Source organism: Cottoperca gobio, chromosome 7, assembly GCF_900634415.1.
Source record: "Cottoperca gobio chromosome 7, fCotGob3.1, whole genome shotgun sequence".
NCBI classification, from domain to species: Eukaryota; Metazoa; Chordata; class Actinopteri; order Perciformes; family Bovichtidae; genus Cottoperca; species Cottoperca gobio.
Genome location: NC_041361.1, coordinates 1,393,134 through 1,412,681, shown reverse-complemented (window position 1 = coordinate 1,412,681; position 19,548 = coordinate 1,393,134). Strand labels below are relative to the sequence as shown.

The following is a 19,548-nucleotide window of genomic DNA, read 5'->3' as shown; positions in this document are numbered from 1 at the left end:
AGCTCCTCGTCCCTCTCATACACATCTGTGTCATGAAAGAGATGTGCACAGTGTTTGTGTGCTCATAGTTACAGAGCAGACACAATAAAATACAATTAATATAAGATTAAATAATAATAAACAAAACAGATACAATGTGACTTCATAGGATATAGTTGACAGATGAGGGAAACATTATATCAAGAAAGAAAGAAACAACAAGCGGGTAGCAGAGATACACAAACACACACAATCGTCTTAACTGTCACATCTAACCGAGGGCATCATCAGAAATGTTGTGTGTTGTAAACCTCACACAGTTTACACATCTTTTACATTCCATATTTTTCCTTAACCAGATTCTTACATTTGGAGTTAGTTAAGTTATCATCCTTTAATCCCTTGTAATGTATTTAATTGTTGACTCGCTTATTATTACGATAAAGTGTCTTTCTTCTGGAATATGGGATCAGTGCATAGATCTGCCCTCACTTCACTTTGGTGACACGAACTTATTCTTATTCATCAAACTAACAAACATCGAGTGAGAACAGACGTGTCCTCCAAACAACTTCCGATCGCAGTTCAGATTTGCAAAGATTTGCATTTAGTTTGGTAGCACATAAACAAATTGAAGCCTATTTGTGTAATTTATTCTAGTGATTTATGAAAGGTGTGTGTGTGGGGGTGTGGGTGTGTGTGTGTGTGTGTGTGTGTTTATACCAGGCAACAATTTTCGAGCAGCGTCCTCGGCCATCATCAGCAGCGGTCCTGAACAGGGCCAAGCGGGCTCAAGGTCCATCCCTGCACGTCCTGCTAACAGGTGAGCCGACAGCAGACCACCCACCACTACACAGACACACATACACACACACACATACACACACACACACACAAACACACAAACACACAGGCTAGTTTGACTACTTAACATGAAGGTACAATTCCTCCGCCCCCTCCTCTTTACCTCTGATGTTGGTTTTGAACACGGAGGCGTTGACGTCAAAGTCTTTAACACACTTTCACACAGACAGGAGTCTAAAGTTTGTCTCTGATAATAATCAGACGTCATCTAAGACGTTTACAGAATGACATTTTTTTTTCTTCAGATCTTACCAGAAGAGTGTCGAGAGCATCAATGAGAGTGAGCGAGAAACTGTTGGGGAAAGATTGAGGGGAGATAATTCATTATTGGCTCATTTCTATTTGACAATATTGAATATCATCCGCAAAAGATAACAAGATCTTGACGTTACACAAAAACAGAAATTGCAGCTAAAGAACAAACATTTGAACAAACGATTACAGACTTTACAATTATAAATATAAAATGTAATCATCAAATGATAAAAACTGTTTTCTTGTGTCAGAAGCATCTAATGAAGAAATGTAAAGTTAAAGTAAAAGACTAAAAATATGAGCAGACCTGCGGTGTTCATGAATCATCACACTGCAGGAACATGCAACACACACATTAATGTAGCAGGAACATGTAACACACACATTAATGTAACAGGAACATGTAACACACACATTAATGTCAGCAGGAACATGTAACACACACATTAATGTAACAGGAACATGTAACACACACATTAATGCAGCAGGAACATGTAACACACACATTAATGCAGCAGGAACATGTAACACACACATTAATGTAACAGGAACATGTAACACACACATTAATGTAACAGGAACATGTAACACACACATTAATGCAGCAGGAACATGTAACACACACATTAATGTAACAGGAACATGTAACACACACATATGTAGCAGGAACATGCAACACACACATTAATGTAACAGGAACATGTAACACCACACATTAATGTAGCAGAACATGTAACACACACATTAATGTAACAGGAACATGCAACACACACATAATGTAACAGGAACATGCAACACACACATTAATGCGAGCAGGAACATGTAACACACACATTAATGCAGCAGGACATGTAACACACACATTAATGCAGCAGGAACATGTAACACACATTAATGTAGCAGGAACATGTCAACACACACATTAATGCAGCAGGAACCTGTAGACACACACATTAATGACAGCAGGAACATGTAACACACACATTAATGCAGCAGGAACATGTAACCACACATTAATGTAGCAGGAACATGAACACACACATTAATGCAGCAGGAACATGTAACCCACACATTAATGTAGCAGGAACATGTAAACCACACACATTAATGAAGCAGGAACATGTAACACACACATTAATTGCAGCAGGAACATGTAACACACACATTAATGTAGCAGGAACATGCAACACACATTAATGCAGCAGGAACATGTAACACACAATTAATTGCAGCAGGAACATGCAACACACACATTAATGCAGCAGGAACATGTAACACACATTAATTGCAGCAGGAACATGTAACACACACATAATGCAGCAGGAACATGTAACACACACATTAATGCAGCAGGAACATGTAACACACACATTAATGCAGCAGGAACATGTAACACACACATTAATGTAAGCAGGAACATGCAACACACACATTAATGTAACATGAACATGCAACACACACATTAATGTAACATGAACATGTAACACACACATTAATGCAAGCAGGAACATGTAACACACACATTAATGCAGCAGGAACATGTAACATACACATTAATGCAGCAGGAACATGTAACACACATTAATGCAGCAGGAACATGTAACACACACATTAATGCAGCAGGAACATGTAACACACACATTAATGCAGCAGGAACATGTAACACACACATTAATGCAGCAGGAACATGTAACACACACATTATGCAGCAGGAACATGTAACACACACATTAATGCTAAGCAGGAACATGTAACACACACATTAATGCAGCAGGAACATGCAACACACACATTAATGCAGCAGGAACATGTAACACACACATTAATGCAGCAGGAACATGTAACACACACATTAATGCAGCAGGGAACATGTAACACACACATTAATGTAACAGGAACATGTAACACACACATTAATGCAACAGGAACACACACATCAATGTAACAGGAACATGTAACACACACATTAATGTAACAGGAACATGTAACACACACATTAATGCAGCAGGAACATGTAACACACACATTAATGTAACAGGAACATGTAACACACACATTAATGCAGCAGGAACATGTAACACACACATTAATGTAGCAGGAACATGTAACACACACATTAATGCAGCAGGAACATGTAACACACACATTAATGCAGCAGGAACATGTAACACACATTAATGCAGCAGGAACATGCAACACACACATTAATGCAGCAGGAACATGTAACACACACATTAATGCAGCAGGAACATGTAACACACACATTAATGCAGCAGGAACATGTAACACACACATTAATGCAGCAGGAACATGTAACACACATAATGTAACAGGAACATGTAACACACATTTAATGTAACAGGAACATGTAACAAACACATTAATGTAACAGGAACATGTAACACACACATTAATGCAGCAGGAATATTAATACAGAAACATAAGATATAATAGTGAAACACTAACAGGGAAAATTTACTGCAAAATTAATATTTTTTACTTTCATACTTTTAAATACATATTGCTGATTATACTCACATACTTTTCCTTTTACTATGTAAGGATTTGAATGCAGTACTTTAACTTGTAGTGGAGTCTTTTCACAGTGTGGTATTAGTACTTTTACTGAAGTAAACTACTGAATACTTCACTGTATTTCTCTGGATGTGTTTCAGTGTCTCTGTGTTACCTGACAGCAGCCATCTCCTCCTCAGTGAACTGACGACCCGCCGCATCACTCAGCAGCCAAACTAACAGGGTCACACACACGGGAGCGGGATACAGGAAATTGAATAAAACACAAAGAAGTGAAGAAAAACACACGAGCACAGGTAGATTTCTGCTGTTGTTGTGTCAGCTGTCAGGAAGTGAAAGATGTGTGCGTGCAAATTCCTTCCTTTTTTCATCCATCGATCATCAACTAGATTAAATTTGAATAAGTGGTTACTCATTATAAATTAATGAAATACCAAATGTTTTTATTTGGCAGATGCAGTTTTGTAGCGGATGTGTGTTTAATTTAATAAGAGTATTGAAATCGTATGAGCTTAAGCTTGAAGCCCTTACAAACCGGTAACAATCAACAACCTCATATAAAACTGATACTACAAGGACCATTGGTTCTATAACTACAGCACTACCACTACTGTGACTGCTCAGGCTAAAATAGTTCCATTAGTATTACAGACGTCTCACAAGTACAAGTACCACAGCTACTATAGCTGGAACTGGAAGCTGTTAGTAATGCCACTGATTTCATGTGTCTGGACAATTGTTCCTTCAAATTCATTTGTTAGCCTCCCTGTTGATTTCAACATGTATAGATAACTCCCTGAACACCTCATGACCTCTCACATTATCCCTCTATTTATCCCCCATCATCCCACCATGGATGAAGATGTATTCATTTATTTTTTGTTAGTTCATGGCTGGCACCTAAATGATGCACATGTTACATTACAGTTCATTTAGCTGGCGCTTTTGTCCAAAGCGACTTACAATAAGTGCAAACAATCATGAGGATTGAACTCCGAACAGCTGATATCTTTAGTACATTAGCTTCAAATAGGTGAAATCATTTAAGTGCAGAACAATAGCCTCAAATAAGCCAAACCAATGTAAGTGCAACATACAAAGAACAGATTTATTTATTATTTTTCTACTTCATTGGCTGAAGTAAAGTTGAAACAGGTGAGTTTTCAGTCTGCGACGGAAGGTGTGACAGCTTTCTGCTGACCTGACATCAATGGGGAGCTTGTTCCACCATTTTGGAGCCAGGGTAGCAAACAGGCGGGTTTTGTTTGAGGGGAATCTGTGTCCCGCTCGCAGTGAGGGAGTAGCGAGCCGATTGGCCGATGCAGAGCGAGGTGAGCGAGCTGGGGTGTATGGTTTAACTATGGCCTGGATTTAGGAAGGGCCTGATCCATTCACAGCACGGTAGGCCAGCACCAGCGTCTTGAAGCAGATTTGGGCCGACACAGTGAAGGGAGTGGAAGAGCGGTGCAGTGTGGGCGAACTTGGGGAGGTTAAAGATCAGTCGGGCTGCTGCATTCTGAATGAGCAAGGAGGTAGTTGCAGTAGTCAAGGTGTGAGATGACAAGAGCCTGGACAAAAACCTGCGTTGCCTTCTGAGTCAGCAGGGGACGTATCCTCCTGATGTTATAAAGAGTGCGTCTGCAGGAGCGGGTTGTTGCAGCGATGTTGGCACTGAAGGACAGTTGGTCGTCCAGTGTCACACCCAGATTCCTTACAGTCCAAGTCGGCCTGTTCGTTAGATGTTTTGTGTTGTGTTTGTACTTCCTGTTTTATTTTGTTAATTACCTATTCTCTGTTGTTTCTACTTCCTACCCCCAGGTGTTCCCAATCTGTTCGTTAGTGTCCTCACCTGTGTCTCGTTCCCTCTCAGTACTTGGTGTGTATATAGAGTCTGTTTTGTTTGTCTCTCGTTGCCAGTTCGTCTTCGTACTTCGATGTCAAGAGTTCCAGCATTAGTCCCGTCTTCCTGTTTCCCAAGCGTTTGATTCCCCGGCTTCCTCGACCTTGTTTCCGTGACTCGATTCTGCCCTTGCCTGATCCTTGTCTGCTGTACTGCTACGCTGAGTATCTGCCCGTGTACCAAACCTGTTTCCGTGACCCGACTCTGCTCCTGGATTACCCCTTGATAATTTGTATGATCAACTGTCTATGCGTGTACCATAGCAACTGCAAAGTTTTCAGTAAAGACTATTCCCATTCAACACTTATCTGACTCTGTGTCGTGCAATTGAGTCACACCTCCCTTCCTGTCTTGATCGTACCGTTACAGGGTGCTGGTGAATGGTTGGCCGGTGGTAACCATCCAAGGTGGATCACTTGGAAGTGCAGGATGAGGTCAGCTGATGGTGGATGATGTTGATTTTGGTGTCAAAGAATTGCAGGAAGTCGTCGTGGTGGTGGTTGGAGACATCTGGAGGGAGAGTTGTAGCAGGTTGAAGTAGGTGGCTGACTGTTGACAAGAGGGTACCCCCATTGAAATTGTCAACACCTACAAATACTTAGGCATCACTATTGACGACAACCTCTGCTTTAAAATCTTTTCAGGAAACTGAAATTAAAACTGGGCTTCTTTTTTTAGAAACAAGGCCTGCTTCTCCACCAGTGCTAGAAAACGGCTTGTAGCTGCCACATTCTTGCCGCTCTTGGACTATGGACTATACTTCATCTGCTCTGAGGTTCATAACCAACTGTAAACCCCTCACACACCATTGCACACTATACTTTCTAGTCCAGCGGTCCCCATCCTTTTATGCGCCACGGACCGGTTTCATGTAAGACAATATTTTTAAGGACCGGCCTTCAAAGTGTGGGGGGATAAATATGACGAAATAAAATTATACGACCGGCATAAAAACAAATATAAAGTGCATAAAAAAACTCACCATTACGCTGAATTAGACGGAGCCCTGAGCTTGTGTCTCTGCAACGAGCCAGTCCAATATAGGGGCATGTGACATCACGCTTATTTCCCAACCCGTAAATCAGCCATGTTGGATGATATACACAAACAAGACGACGCTTCGTAATTTTCTTTGTATTTAAGCGTCTAAGGTTGAAAGAAAATGCCAATCGTGTGCGCAGTGTATAATTGTGGTCATAACGCTACTCGTGACCCAGTGAAAAGGTTCTTTAGATTTCCTAAAATCATCAAAAACAATGATCCACAAAAGAGGGATGAATTGCTGTATACTGAACGCCGTAAACTGTGGTTTAGCAACATAACTCGTGAGGATTTAACAGAAGAAAAAGCACAATTCACCCGTGTGTGTGGCGTCAACTTTATATCTGGTAAGAGCTCATAAGCTATGTTTTCAATGTCTACGTTAAACATTTGTGCATATGATATACCCGAACTCTGTAAGACCTTACTTCTCCATATCGCTGACTGGTAAATAAGGCACTTTCTTTACATGTGATGCCATTTGCTCTTTTCTTCTGTGCATGTTTTTGTTTGGCTTATTCTTGAGACTACTTCACTTGTGAAAAGCAAAGCACCAATGTGAGAACATGCTTCGCTTAATCCAGCCATACAATCACAGTGTGCGAGGATAACATCTTCTCACTCACAAAGCACGGCTTGAGCGATGTATCTCAAGCTCTTTGAGAGTGATTTACACGGGCATGGACGAGCACCCTGTCATCTTTCAGTGGTTTGGTAAGAAGACTACCAACCCAGCCAGAAACAGACATTATAAGCATCTAAGCTCTTGTATGCCTTCATTTGTGCGTTGGTTGCCCACGACGTTTGTAGCACAAGGTAGTTCACAATATCCGGATATTCAATCGGCGGTAATGAATCTAAATCCTCAATATAATCAGACGGCTTTAGCGTGTACGGGTCAAGGTCGCAAATTTGGACTTTTTCTCTGAATCTTGCCTTTGCAGAGGACTCCAGAGAGTCACAATACTTTGAAGTCGGAGTTGTATTGTTGCTCGCTTTAGACGCCATTGTTGATTTGTTTTTCATCCAAAATGGCGTCGCACACATGCGTCACACAGTTTTGTCACGTGTTTGCACACTACCTATAGTAAAAGGTTTCTTCTCTTAGCAATACGGTTAGTCACTAAGTATGATGCCCTCAGTGCACTCGCATGTGTTGATGTGGTGACCATCAGTAGTTGTTTGTCCTTCTTGTTCATGTTTTCTTTCAAAAAACGCCAAGGGCTTGTCTTTTAATGGGGGGTGCTTGGTCTCCAGGTGCCGAAGCAGTTTTGAAGGCTTCGTTGCCTCATGTGCGAAGCCTGTGTATTATGCAGAGTGGCGCATGAGAATCACCTGTAGCGATAAACACGTATTTTAAGTAGAAATTCTGATATTGTCTTTTAAATGCAGCTTTCTATTTCTTGGAAGGCTCTTCTTCTTCTGCCTCCTCATTGGGTATTTTCCAAAAAAGCTCCTTAAAGACGTTTGTTTTCCACTCATTGTTGCTTGTGCGCTTACATTTTGAAGTAAAGTATCACGTGACTGACATGGATGTATCTGGTGATTTTCTAAAATAAAACCTCTTTCAAAATAAAATATTTTTATATTCATTCTTTCTGTGCGGCCCGGTAGCAAATGCGGTACGGACCGGTGGTTGGGGGACACTGCTCTAGTCAACTGGACATCATTATCAGTGTGCAGATTTCTGCACTGGTACAAATTCATCTACATATCTATGCTTGGACTGCTTTCCATCTACATATCACACAAATAGTACAGCTATGGGTGTCAGGACAGACGAGGACCCAGGAGCGCAATTTCGAGATCAAGGATCATCAGGATTCACACACACACACACACACACACACACACACACACACACCAGGGCCGAATGAGGCACGGCAGTAGTACAGTTCAGGGATATTCAAAACTCGTAGTCGTAAGGCGGAAGGCAAGTCGGGTTTACCGGGGCTGGAGATCAGCGTAGTAGTAACAGGTCCGGGATCACAGATCAGGAGTCAGAGTTGAAGGCAGGCAGGATTCCGATGCAGGCTTGCAGACGATCTGACAAGTGTGGACTGAAAAACAGGGCTTTCTATACAGGGCATGATTAGTGATAAATGCAGTGCAGCTGGTAGGTTAACGAGGGTGGAGCAGAGCAGAGACAGGTGGAGGTAATCAGACAGTAGAGAGAGCAGGGAGCAGAGTGGCACATAATTGAAAACAATTAGTGGTGTTACCAGGCAGGGAGAGGGCTCATGACAGGACCCCCCCCCCAAGGGACGGCCCCAGAACTCCCCAAGAAAAACCACCAAGCCGGGCGGGAGGAGGGGGAGCCGGCGGAGGGTCAGAATTCCTCTGAGCGGTCAGAGTCCATATCCTCAGCGGCACCGTCTCCATCAGAAGACTCGACATCCGAGGGCCCCAGCTCAGAATCAGGTTCAGGGTCAGGATTAGGCACCGGAGCAGGGGCAGCAGGGCCTGGAAGTCGATCTACATGGCAAGAAGCCCTGCGCAGACCCCGTCGGAGAGATGGCTGGTCAGGGTGTTGGCGATGTAATTCAGTGATGAGGGCGATCTGACAAGTGTGGACTGAAAAACAGGGCTTTCTATACAGGGCATGATTAGTGGTAAATGCAGTGCAGCTGGTAGGTTAACGAGGGTGGAGCAGAGCAGAGACAGGTGGAGGTAATCAGACAGTAGAGAGAGCAGGGAGCAGAGTGGCACATAATTGAAAACAATTAGTGGTGTTACCAGGCAGGGTTTAGTGTCCTGTACGTCTGTAACTTGTATGGTGCTGTTGCCATTTGATCAGGTCTCTCTTGAGAATGAAACCCTGTGTCTCAATGAGATTTTTTATCTGTATAAATAAAGGCTAAATAAAATAAAAAGAGGGTTCTGGTGTTATTTTTACCAGTGCTGATGAGGTTGGAGTAGTAGGAGGTATTTGCGGTGGAGAGAGCGTTCTTGTAGAGGTGTAGGTGTTCAGTGTAAAGTTGGATGTGCACTGAGATTCCAGTCTTTTTGCAAAGCCGCTCGAGTCGACGACCAGTGGTTTTATGCAGGACCTTTAGTTGTAATGTAATATTTTTAAAGTGCGATATATATATATAAACAAATAGGCTTCAATTTGTTTATGTGCTACCAAACCAAACTAAATGCAAATTTTTGCAAATTTAAACTGAGATCAGAAGTTGTTTTGAGGACACGTCTGTTCGACACGTTTCTTTCTTTCTTTCTTGCTATAATGTTTCCCTCATCTGTCAACTATATCCTATGAAGTCACATTGTATCTGTTTTGTTTATTATTATTTTATCTTATATTAATTGTATTTTATTGTGTCTGCTCTGTAACTATGAGCACACAAACACTGAGCACATCTCTTTCATGAGACAGGTGTGTATGAGAGGGACGAGGAGCTCAACAGTTGCAGATAAACTCCTGAACACTGTCAAACTTCAACAAAAAAAGTGTTGGTACTAAAGTTCGTCTGTTAAAGGTGTAGTACCAAAATGGATACATTTATCTTTCAAGTAAGAAAGTGTGCTGGAGCTTGTTTGCATTTGTTGTGCTCTGTAACTACATCATTTCTTAAAATGCAACAAGAATCCCTGTGGTGTATCTGCTGCAGCAATAACACGTTGTTTGATGATGTCATCGTTCCAAACTCCCACCGGCATGCCGTACGGTACGGTGAACCTGCTGAACGGAGTCAGTCCACCGAAACACCCGTCACTTGTACCGCCGGCGTGGGAACCTTCATCCTGGAGTTCGCCACGCTGAGTCGACTAGCAGGAGACGCAACGTTTGAGAACGCAGCCCGCCGAGCCCTGAGAGCACTGAGAGCACTGAGAGCAGATCTGACATCGGGCTGGTAACTAGTCTGTTTAGAGCTCAGTTTATTGTGTTAATGTATGCATACCTCTGCTCACTGTCTTCATGTGGTTGACACAGCCTACTTTGCTTCCCTGAGGTTCATTAAAGTAAAGTTTAGAGTTTGCTCTGACCACCTGTAGGCTCTGACATTGGTACACATTAATATATAAAGCAATTCTTGGTCTTCTGCTCACATACAGTCTTTGTGTCTCAACCACGCAGAAAAGTGCCGGACAAAACCTCTTTGTGTTCTCAGGACTTCTTGTTGCTTTTTGTCCCAAATGTCTGAATAGAAATAAGAAAAAGGGCATTTGTTTATTCTGCTATACATTTACAACAGTATAGCAGTTCAATGTTTACTAAGCCGTGTAAACTTCATGTATACTAAATCATATACTATGCCCAGTGGAAGTTCAGTTCATGAATGGAAAGGCTACTGAGCTCTCAGCTCTTAGCTCAGCTGGTGAATCCTTTGAGATGAAGGAAGCTTTGTTGTGCGGCGTGCTGCCGGTCGAGTCCTTGTGTCTTTGTGCTGTTTCAGCTGTGCTTCCACTGGGCTGATGCACCAGGATGTTCCGTCGTGGGAAGAGAAAGAAGACATGGCTGTGTTTTGGGTATATCAGCTGAGTTTTCACACCTACGTGTGAAAGGTGACGTCAGGTTGCAGGATGTGAGGGTGTCGGGGGAAAAAGTATCTTCCTTCGCGGCAAAAAGAAGTTTGGACCTCTTCCTCAAACACTTTCATTTTAATAAGCTGTAGAAGTTCTGGTTTAGTTCTAGTCTTTAAAGTTACAACATATTCAATTAAGTTCACTGAAGAAGAATCAAGTTGAATACACAGAGTTTATTCTGACATAAATAGGTTTCAGCCAGCTGAAAGCACTACAATTCTTACGTTCTGTGTTTCCCTTTATACCCCCCATATCTCTCGTGGAAATAAAAGGTCATAAGGTCCTCAGTTTCCCACCAGTCTACTTTTTCATATCCATAAATCATGGAGCGCCACCTGTCTCTCAAACTCCTGATTCAGCGTCTGCATCTGTGGGGCCTGAGGCCGTATTCTTCACATGTCGTGATAGCGTGAAGCTGGTTGGTGCGGTACAGTCTTTGCTAGAGTCTCAAAACCCCACCCTCAGTATTCCTCCACCATTTTGTGCTTAGGGCCCTGTCACACAGCTCCGTATGGAAGAAACATATGCCGGCGTATATGAAAAGTAGCTCAAAATTCCAAATACGTCCAACTTTTCCACAGCTGTGTTTTTGTTGACGTATACATAACGAATTATGATACGTATGTCAACCCTATTGATAGCGTATTACTTACTTATACAAAAGGTATAAGAGCGTCTGGCCAGCGGAGCTGGAAAAGTGCCAATTGGTTCACATCATGCTGATGCTGGAGAACAGAATGTACTCTTGTCGCAGCCTCTCAGCATCCTCCATGCTCTCTGATGCTGGGTTGATGTATTCATCAAGACGTGCTGTGAAGAAGTGAGGATGAGCTTCTCACAGGGACCCTACATACTATATTCAAACCCCAATAAGCTCTCAAAACGCTAGCTGTACTGTAGAAACACGTATTCACGTATGTCTAACGTAACAAACTTATGTGTAACGTCTGCATAACTTATGAAGCACACGTACGTCCGAACATTTTGAACATGCTCAAAACATTTTCACGGCCTCAGCGTTCAACAACGCACCCCAGCGTAACACCGCCTGCTCTTAACGAATACTACTTATGCCTTATATCAACGTACACCAGCATGTTGCCGATATTTTGTATACGTTATGCATTCGTTGGGCATTCGTCTGATACATTTTGTATAAGTAAGTGATACGCTATCAATAGGTTAGACATGCGCTTCACTTTTCCGATCCGATGAAAAGTTGGACATATTTGGACTCGTATACGCCAGCACACGTTTCTGCCATACGGAGCTTTTTCAAACATGAACTTACTCTGAACCTACGACGTCATATCTGCACTTCCTCCCTTACACTACACTTCTCATATATGCCCCTCCCCGCTTCTCCATGAAGATATACATGTATATCCTTTCATACACAAGACTATGTACATTGAACATCATTGTCATTTTACACACTTTCATCTTATGTTTGATACAAAGTACTTGCCGAATAAATAATTCTACAACAAGGGAGGGTCTTGATTCAAAGGATCATGAGAAATTCAGTCCGATAGCTCAATCTGAATGCTGTGAGGATCCCAACACTTACACTTGTGTTAAAGAAGCAGAAAGGAGAATAAAGCAACTAATACATTTTCTTATCTTTTCTATTTCCCTCTCTGTTAATGTTAAGCCATGCTAGCAGCTCTAGGGAAGGCAGAGTCAGTCTGTTGGTCCACCACTTTGGTCCAGACTGAAATATCTCAACAACTATTGGATGTGTTGGATGGAAATTATGTTCAGACATTCATGATCCCCAGAGGATGAATCCTACCGACTTTGGTGAATCCTTGACTTTTACTCTAAAGCCACAGTTAGGTTTACTTTTGTGGTTCAGTCTGAAACATCTTGATAACAATAAGAGCAATTGTCAGGACATTTACTACGGATATTTAGGGTCCCAAGAGGAGGCATTTTAAGACCTTTGTTGATCCTCTGACTTTTCCACTAGCTCCACCATGAAGTCGACGTTTTAGCTCTTTATTGAAACATCTTCACCAACTTTTGGATGTGAAACCTGCTGCACACATTCATGGTCCCCAGAGGATGAACTGATGTTTTTGATCTTTTGTCCAATTTTTTGATTTATGATAAAATAACTTCAAAATGAACAACATTACCATCAGCCTCAGCTGCACTTTGTGTTTAGTGCTAATAAGCAAATGTTAGCATGCTAATAGTGTGAGGAAAATGTATTTTCTCCGGCCAGAAGTGAAGTCTGGACCTCTTCCTCGAACACTTTAAATCTTATAAACTGTTGAAGTTCTGGTCTAGTTCTAGTCTTAAAGTAAATCTGTCATGTCTGGGTTAATTTGGTAACTTAATGTTTCCCTCTAAAAAGAACCTGCTCATTCAGCATTGTCACCGTGCTCCAGACCTGCTGTGAGTGCAGAGTTTTATCATTTATGCTAGGTATAAAGTACTTGCTGGATGAATATTTTCTCCAACAATAGGTGAATTGTAAACAAGGTGAACACTAAACCTGCTTATTATCAGCATGTGAGCATTTAGCCCAAGTTCAACCTTGCAGAGCTGCTATCCTGACTGTAGACTCTTAGGGCCCTCTCTATCTTACACCACACAAAGCGGCCGATAGCGCAGCACAACTGTCACTGCTGGTTTCAGACGACACGTTCTGTAAGTAGAAAAGGTACTTGCACCCGTCTGTGCGTCCATGGGCCTGTCGTCTTAAGATTGGATGTGGTGAGGAGCATTGTTGGACCATTTGCATGAAGTCAAATGATGCTGCCGTACTGTAAGCCTTGTATGTCTCACACAATACACTCTTTCAACAGCCGCAACACACATCAAATGAACAGAGAGCAAACAACGATGGACGTAGTTCTTCTGCTCATCATGGCTGCACCAGGCAAGTGTTTTATACGTGTTTATATTATTTTATTACAGTACATTGAGACATCATTGTGGCAACAGAACTCTTATCTGAACACTATTGTGACGCACTTCAGTTATATTATAATTAATGTGCAGACGAACACTGATCTTGAATCCGTCTGAAAGATGCAGGATCCACAGCTCTCCATTATCCTTTAAACTAAACGAGGGATAAATCAATTAAAATGTACACAGGTACCATTTATACCTGCACTAGTGAACAACAGTGAACCACCTCATTCTATTGGTATTTGTTCTAAATGCAGGAGCCCTCAGGCACATTGGCCCCTGGTAGATCTGCCCTGATGCTAGATCTGGGCTTTCACCCATATCTGAAGATAACTTACTCAGTGGTAGAAAAGTACTCGGATCCTTTACTTTAGTAAAATAACCAACACAACAATGTAAAACCTCAACGGGCCTCTTTTGTCTCAAAGGAGCAGCTTAACTCCCTCCGGAGGTCTGAGCTCCTCCAGACACCCGACAAACTCATTTCAGACGCTTGTATCCACGAAAACCTGTTTGATGTACATTTTGTCCTGTGAGAATTGTTTTAAGACAGGCTTGACGTACCTGAATGTACTTAATGTATCAGCAGTAAAAGTAGTCATTGAGCAGTAACATGTCTCCAGTGACTGATATCTGATTCTATGTGACATCATTAGATTGTTAATGCTGATCAATGTTAGAGCAGCGTTACTGTTGGAGCTGCTCCAGATGGAGTTTTAACTACTTTGTGTACAGTTGGCTAGTTTAGTCCAGTGGTTCCCAACCTGAGGGTCAGGCCCCTCCAGAGGGTCACCTGGTAGATCTGAGGCGTTGTGAGATGATTCATATAAGAAGAGGAGAAACTAAGTTTAATACAGAATGATTAACTGTATTTTAAGATTACTATCATTTGTTTTAAGGTAAAATCTTAAAAATATTTCCGTGTAAAATGTTCTGTAGTAGAAGTATGAAGCAGCATAACACAGAAATACTACTAAATACTAAACAATTCTGCTGGTATGTAAAGTACTAGAGTAAAATGTAAATGTTAAACTCCACACTGAGTTACAATGACACGTCTGAATACACTGAAATGTGATGTTACAAAGTCAAGTTACAGCCTAAATCTAATCAATGTGCATGTGTGTGTCACTACAGGGCTGTGTGCTGTCTCATCACATGCTGAACGTCAGTTCCATTTTATTTATGATCTGAAGAACATGACTGAAGCACAAAGTTACTGCAGAGAGAAATACACGGACCTGGTCACTGTACACAACATGGAGGATGTGAACACCCTGAACAACATGGTGGAGTCAAGCAGAATTAAAACACCTGACGGCCTGTGAGTTCACTTTTCTATCTCTTTCATTTCAAAGTCCTTTTTAATAATTATGTTGGTGACAGGTGGTCTGAAAGGTTCAAATCTGACCCGACATAGTAACTAATAACTAAACTGTATCGCAGTAAAAAGTACACAATGTCTCTAAAATGTAGTCGAGTAGAAGTATAAAGTGTTTTAGTATAAAACTCCCTCATTGTGTTTCACCAGACAGTGTTTCCCTTTTGAGCTGCAGTGGACGTTATCCTTCATCACTTACATTAAAGTGCTTCACAAGAGCGTCTCTTATAGTCCAGTATGAAGAGGAGGAATGATGAACATGTTTCTATCTTATATGACACCTGAATATTGTTTTAAGACACAAAGAATGTGAACCTGATCTTTAAGAGCTTTCAAATTGAAACTGTTTTGAAAGTTGAGCCAAAGGAATCATGAAATCCTGTAATAAAGTCGTAGAGGATCAGACTGATGGGCAGTATCAAGACTGTGAATGCAAAGTTTATGTAAATATGTTGCATTGAACAAAAGCTAGAGCAGGGTCTAATTCTTTATATCACAATGAAATATTGCTTTCAGTTCACCTGGATAGGTCTTTACAATGACCGGGACAGCTGGAGGTGGTCACTGTCAGACAGAAGTTTCTACAGACCCGGAGAGACAGAGTTCAGACTGTGGGGTCCTGGACAACCAAACAACTATTCAGGGAACCAAAACTGCACACTGATTGATCATCTGGGACGATGGAATGACCGCAGTTGTGAAGAATCTCGTCTGACAATCTGCTTAGATGTCAGAGGTGAGAATACTAACTTGTGAAGTTTCTCTTCTCTTTTCTTTCTCTTCATTTATTTTATTTTATTTTGAGCCTATATAGTATCAGTCAATCAGTTCATACAGTTTAGTTCAATTCAAAGTCCTTTACAGGCGACTGAGAAGCAAATAATAAGTAAACATATGGCAGCAAAGGTATTCTCTACCTGCTAGCATTGCTGCCTGTCGCTCCTCTTTTCTTTGTTTAAATATTAATATATTTATATTCATGTGGAGAGACTGATAAGAAATACTCAATAACATTTATTAAGATGATGTCTTACATTTTAATGTTTACAAATGAATGACTTCATTGATGTGATTTCTTATATATCAGTGATTTAAAGATCATATATTATATATTATAAAGGCACCACAGATGTGTTACTGATGGCAGGCTGTATGTTATGGTGCCTCTACACAGAACTTCACTGTCGTCCATTTTCAGGACCGAATGTGACATTTGTCTTCATCAACATCCCGATGACATGGACTGAGGCCCAGAGCTACTGCAGAGCAAACTACAGAGACCTGGCCAGTGTGAGGAACATGGCAGAGAACCAGAAGATACAGGATCTGGTACCTGCTGGGGGCAAAGCCTGGATCGGACTTTCCAGAGACTCCTGGAAGTGGTACGGATGGAAGTGACTCCACATTTAGGTTCTGGAGTGCTGGGCAGCCTGACAACTATGGGTACAATAAGGCTTGTGTGGTTGCACGATTCAACTCCTTTGGACGATGGGGGGACGTTCCCTGTGGGAGGAAGTACCCGTTCATCTGCTACAGTCCACGTGAGTGGTAACCCATGATTCAAATAGTATTTAGATTAAACTTCACTTTAGCATCAAATGTCCTGAATGATAATATAACGAAACAACACAAAATATCTAATTCTGGATGATAAAGTTGAACTCTAATGATGTTGATCATATGCAGATGATCACTTTGACTTAATGCTGAAAATACCACATTTTCTCTGTCACTGTTTAAACACATGAAATCCAGAGGAATGTCAGAATTATATGGAAAAACTGAGTCTGCTGAAAAAAGAACCAACAATAAATGTTGTGACTGATGAAGTTTGTTTGTGTCTTCAGTTCCAAAGCAAGAGTTGAAATTGTTCAAACTGAAGGTGAAGAAAAGCTCCTCTGCGGATCTGGACGACCCTGCTGTGCTGGAGAACATGTTGCTGACGGTAAATCATCTTTTATACTTTTATGAAGAAACAGAACAACCAGATGAATCTTTAAAGCAAATTCAAATGAGATAAAACTTTATTGCTCTCCAGAGGGGGAATTCACATTACAGCAGTACAAGAGACAGAAGAGGTAGGAAACACATGAAGAGATATTTAAACATATTAAACTCTGCAAAATAAGAACATTCAGTAAATGACATTGAAAAGCTGTTTCCATTATACATTACAACACTTTGTCCAAATACAGGACAGGACTTCAGCAGAGCGCTGCTCAAATAACAATCAGTCATACATATGCAGGATGATGAGGAGGATGAGGATGATGAGGATGAAGAGGATGAGGATGATGATGAGGATGATGAAGAGGATGATGAGGATGATGATGATGATGTGGATGGTGATGATGAGAATAATGATGATGATGAGGATGATGGAGATGGTGATGATGAGGATGATGTGGATGGTGATGATGAGGATGGTGATGATGAGGATGAGGATGGTGATGATGAGGATGGTGATGATGAGAACAATGATGATGATGATGAGGATGGTGATGATGTGGATGGTGATGATGAGGATGGTGATGATGAGGATGGTGATGATGAGGATGATGAGGATGGTGATGATGAGGATGGTGATGATGAGGATGGTGATGATGAGGATGGTGATGATGAGGATGGTGACGATGAGGATGGTGATGATGAGGATGGTGATGATGAGGATGGTGAGGATGGTGATGATGAGGATGGTGATGATGAGGATGGTGATGATGAGGATGGTGAGGATGGTGATGATGAGGATGGTGATGAGGATGGTGATGGTGAGGATGATGAGGAGGATGGTGATGATGATGTTGATGAGGATGAGGATGAGGATGGTGATGATGATGATGATGATGATGATGATGATGATGAAGAGGATGGTGATGATGAGGATGAGGATGGTGATGAGGAGGATGATGATGATGAGGAGGAGTTTTGTATCTCAGATCAAACAGAAGCTGAAGGGATTGGATGAGAACATCCAAGTGAACTGGAAGAAGCAGCCTGATGGAAAAGTCTTCTACAAGGAGAAGAAGACGAAGGAGGAGGAGAAGACGAAGGATGAGCTTTAATGTGGAATCTCTGTCTGTTTTTCTTTCTTTCCTCTAAGTCGTCATGTAACGGCTCAGAATAGAGCTGAACAATCAGCTGATTAGTCGATTAGTCACAACTATTCTGATTTGATGCTTTTCTTTGTTATATATGGTCATGAACTTCATGTCTGTGTTCTTTAGACTGTTGCATTTATCTGCTTGACCTGTGGGATATAATGACAGGCATCTTTACTATGTTCTGACATTTTATATGATTAGATTAAATACAATATGATAAGAAACTATAAGATAAAATAAGATTTCACTGAAGGCAACTCCAGTGGAAAAATCACCAATAAAAAAGATGACGTTGTGAAGAATCTTTAAAATCTATTTACATGAGAAAGATAAATATTTCTTAATTTGAGAGTAATATTGCATCACAAATGTGTTGTTGTCTCGCTGTTATGTCTCAGAATATCTTAAAAGTAGTTTACAGAAAGATAATTACATGTATGCTGATTAAAACAAGACGTTTATTATTCATCTGCTTTGTTTCTGGGGTTTTATAACAGGGAACTTTTCTATTTTCTGACATTTTATAGATCAGATATGATTAAATTAATAGGTAAGATAATATTGTAAGAATAAAAAATAAATAAATAAAAAAGATGACCTTTAATGTTAATATTAATTGTATGTATTATTCTTATGCTGTCACTTTGTTAGAGATGCAAACATGTGACTTTTCTTAAGTGACTGTAACATCTTCTAAGATAAAATGCTAAATCTCCGCTGGTTCCAGCTTCTTAAATATTAAGACTTGATGCTTGTTTTGTCACAAATGATCATGAACTAAATATCTTTTGGTTTTGAAAGTGTCTTTGGGGGAAATGTCATAATGAAATAAAAACTATATCCAATAAAGTAATGTTATTGAGTTTGAATGATTTGTTAAATTATTTCTCACATTGTTGGTTCATTTATTTATTTCATTCGTATGATTATTTATTTCTTGATCTTTTTTAATATTGAAAACTTTCCACAATATTGTAGCTTCAATATACCAGAATGGTCTTTTCCTGACTTTAAACAATGAACGTCCTCGTTATCTA

General features: G+C 40.8%; 1 protein-coding gene and 2 long non-coding RNA genes across 3 annotated transcripts; 2 read left to right on the top strand and 1 right to left on the bottom strand.

Annotated features, from left to right (window-relative positions):
• The first annotated feature begins 702 nt into the window (after window positions 1–702).
• Window positions 703–13,995, top strand: LOC115010586 (uncharacterized). The gene is made up of 3 exons (XR_003832496.1): window positions 703–802; window positions 3,774–3,929; window positions 13,921–13,995. It is a non-coding gene; the product is annotated as an uncharacterized LOC115010586 (long non-coding RNA).
• LOC115010590 (uncharacterized) lies at window positions 908–8,580 on the bottom strand. The gene is made up of 3 exons (XR_003832500.1): window positions 8,523–8,580; window positions 5,895–6,043; window positions 908–1,135 (listed from the first exon to the last, which is right to left on the bottom strand). It is a non-coding gene; the product is annotated as an uncharacterized LOC115010590 (long non-coding RNA).
• Window positions 13,996–16,643: 2,648 nt separating the features above from the next.
• LOC115010953 (L-selectin-like) lies at window positions 16,644–19,369 on the top strand. The gene is made up of 4 exons (XM_029435883.1): window positions 16,644–16,789; window positions 16,821–16,951; window positions 17,258–17,355; window positions 18,347–19,369. The coding sequence occupies exons 1-4, from the start codon at window positions 16,644–16,646 to the stop codon at window positions 18,470–18,472; spliced, it is 501 nt and encodes a 166-aa protein (XP_029291743.1). The 3' UTR covers window positions 18,473–19,369.
• The last annotated feature ends 179 nt before the right edge of the window (window positions 19,370–19,548 follow it).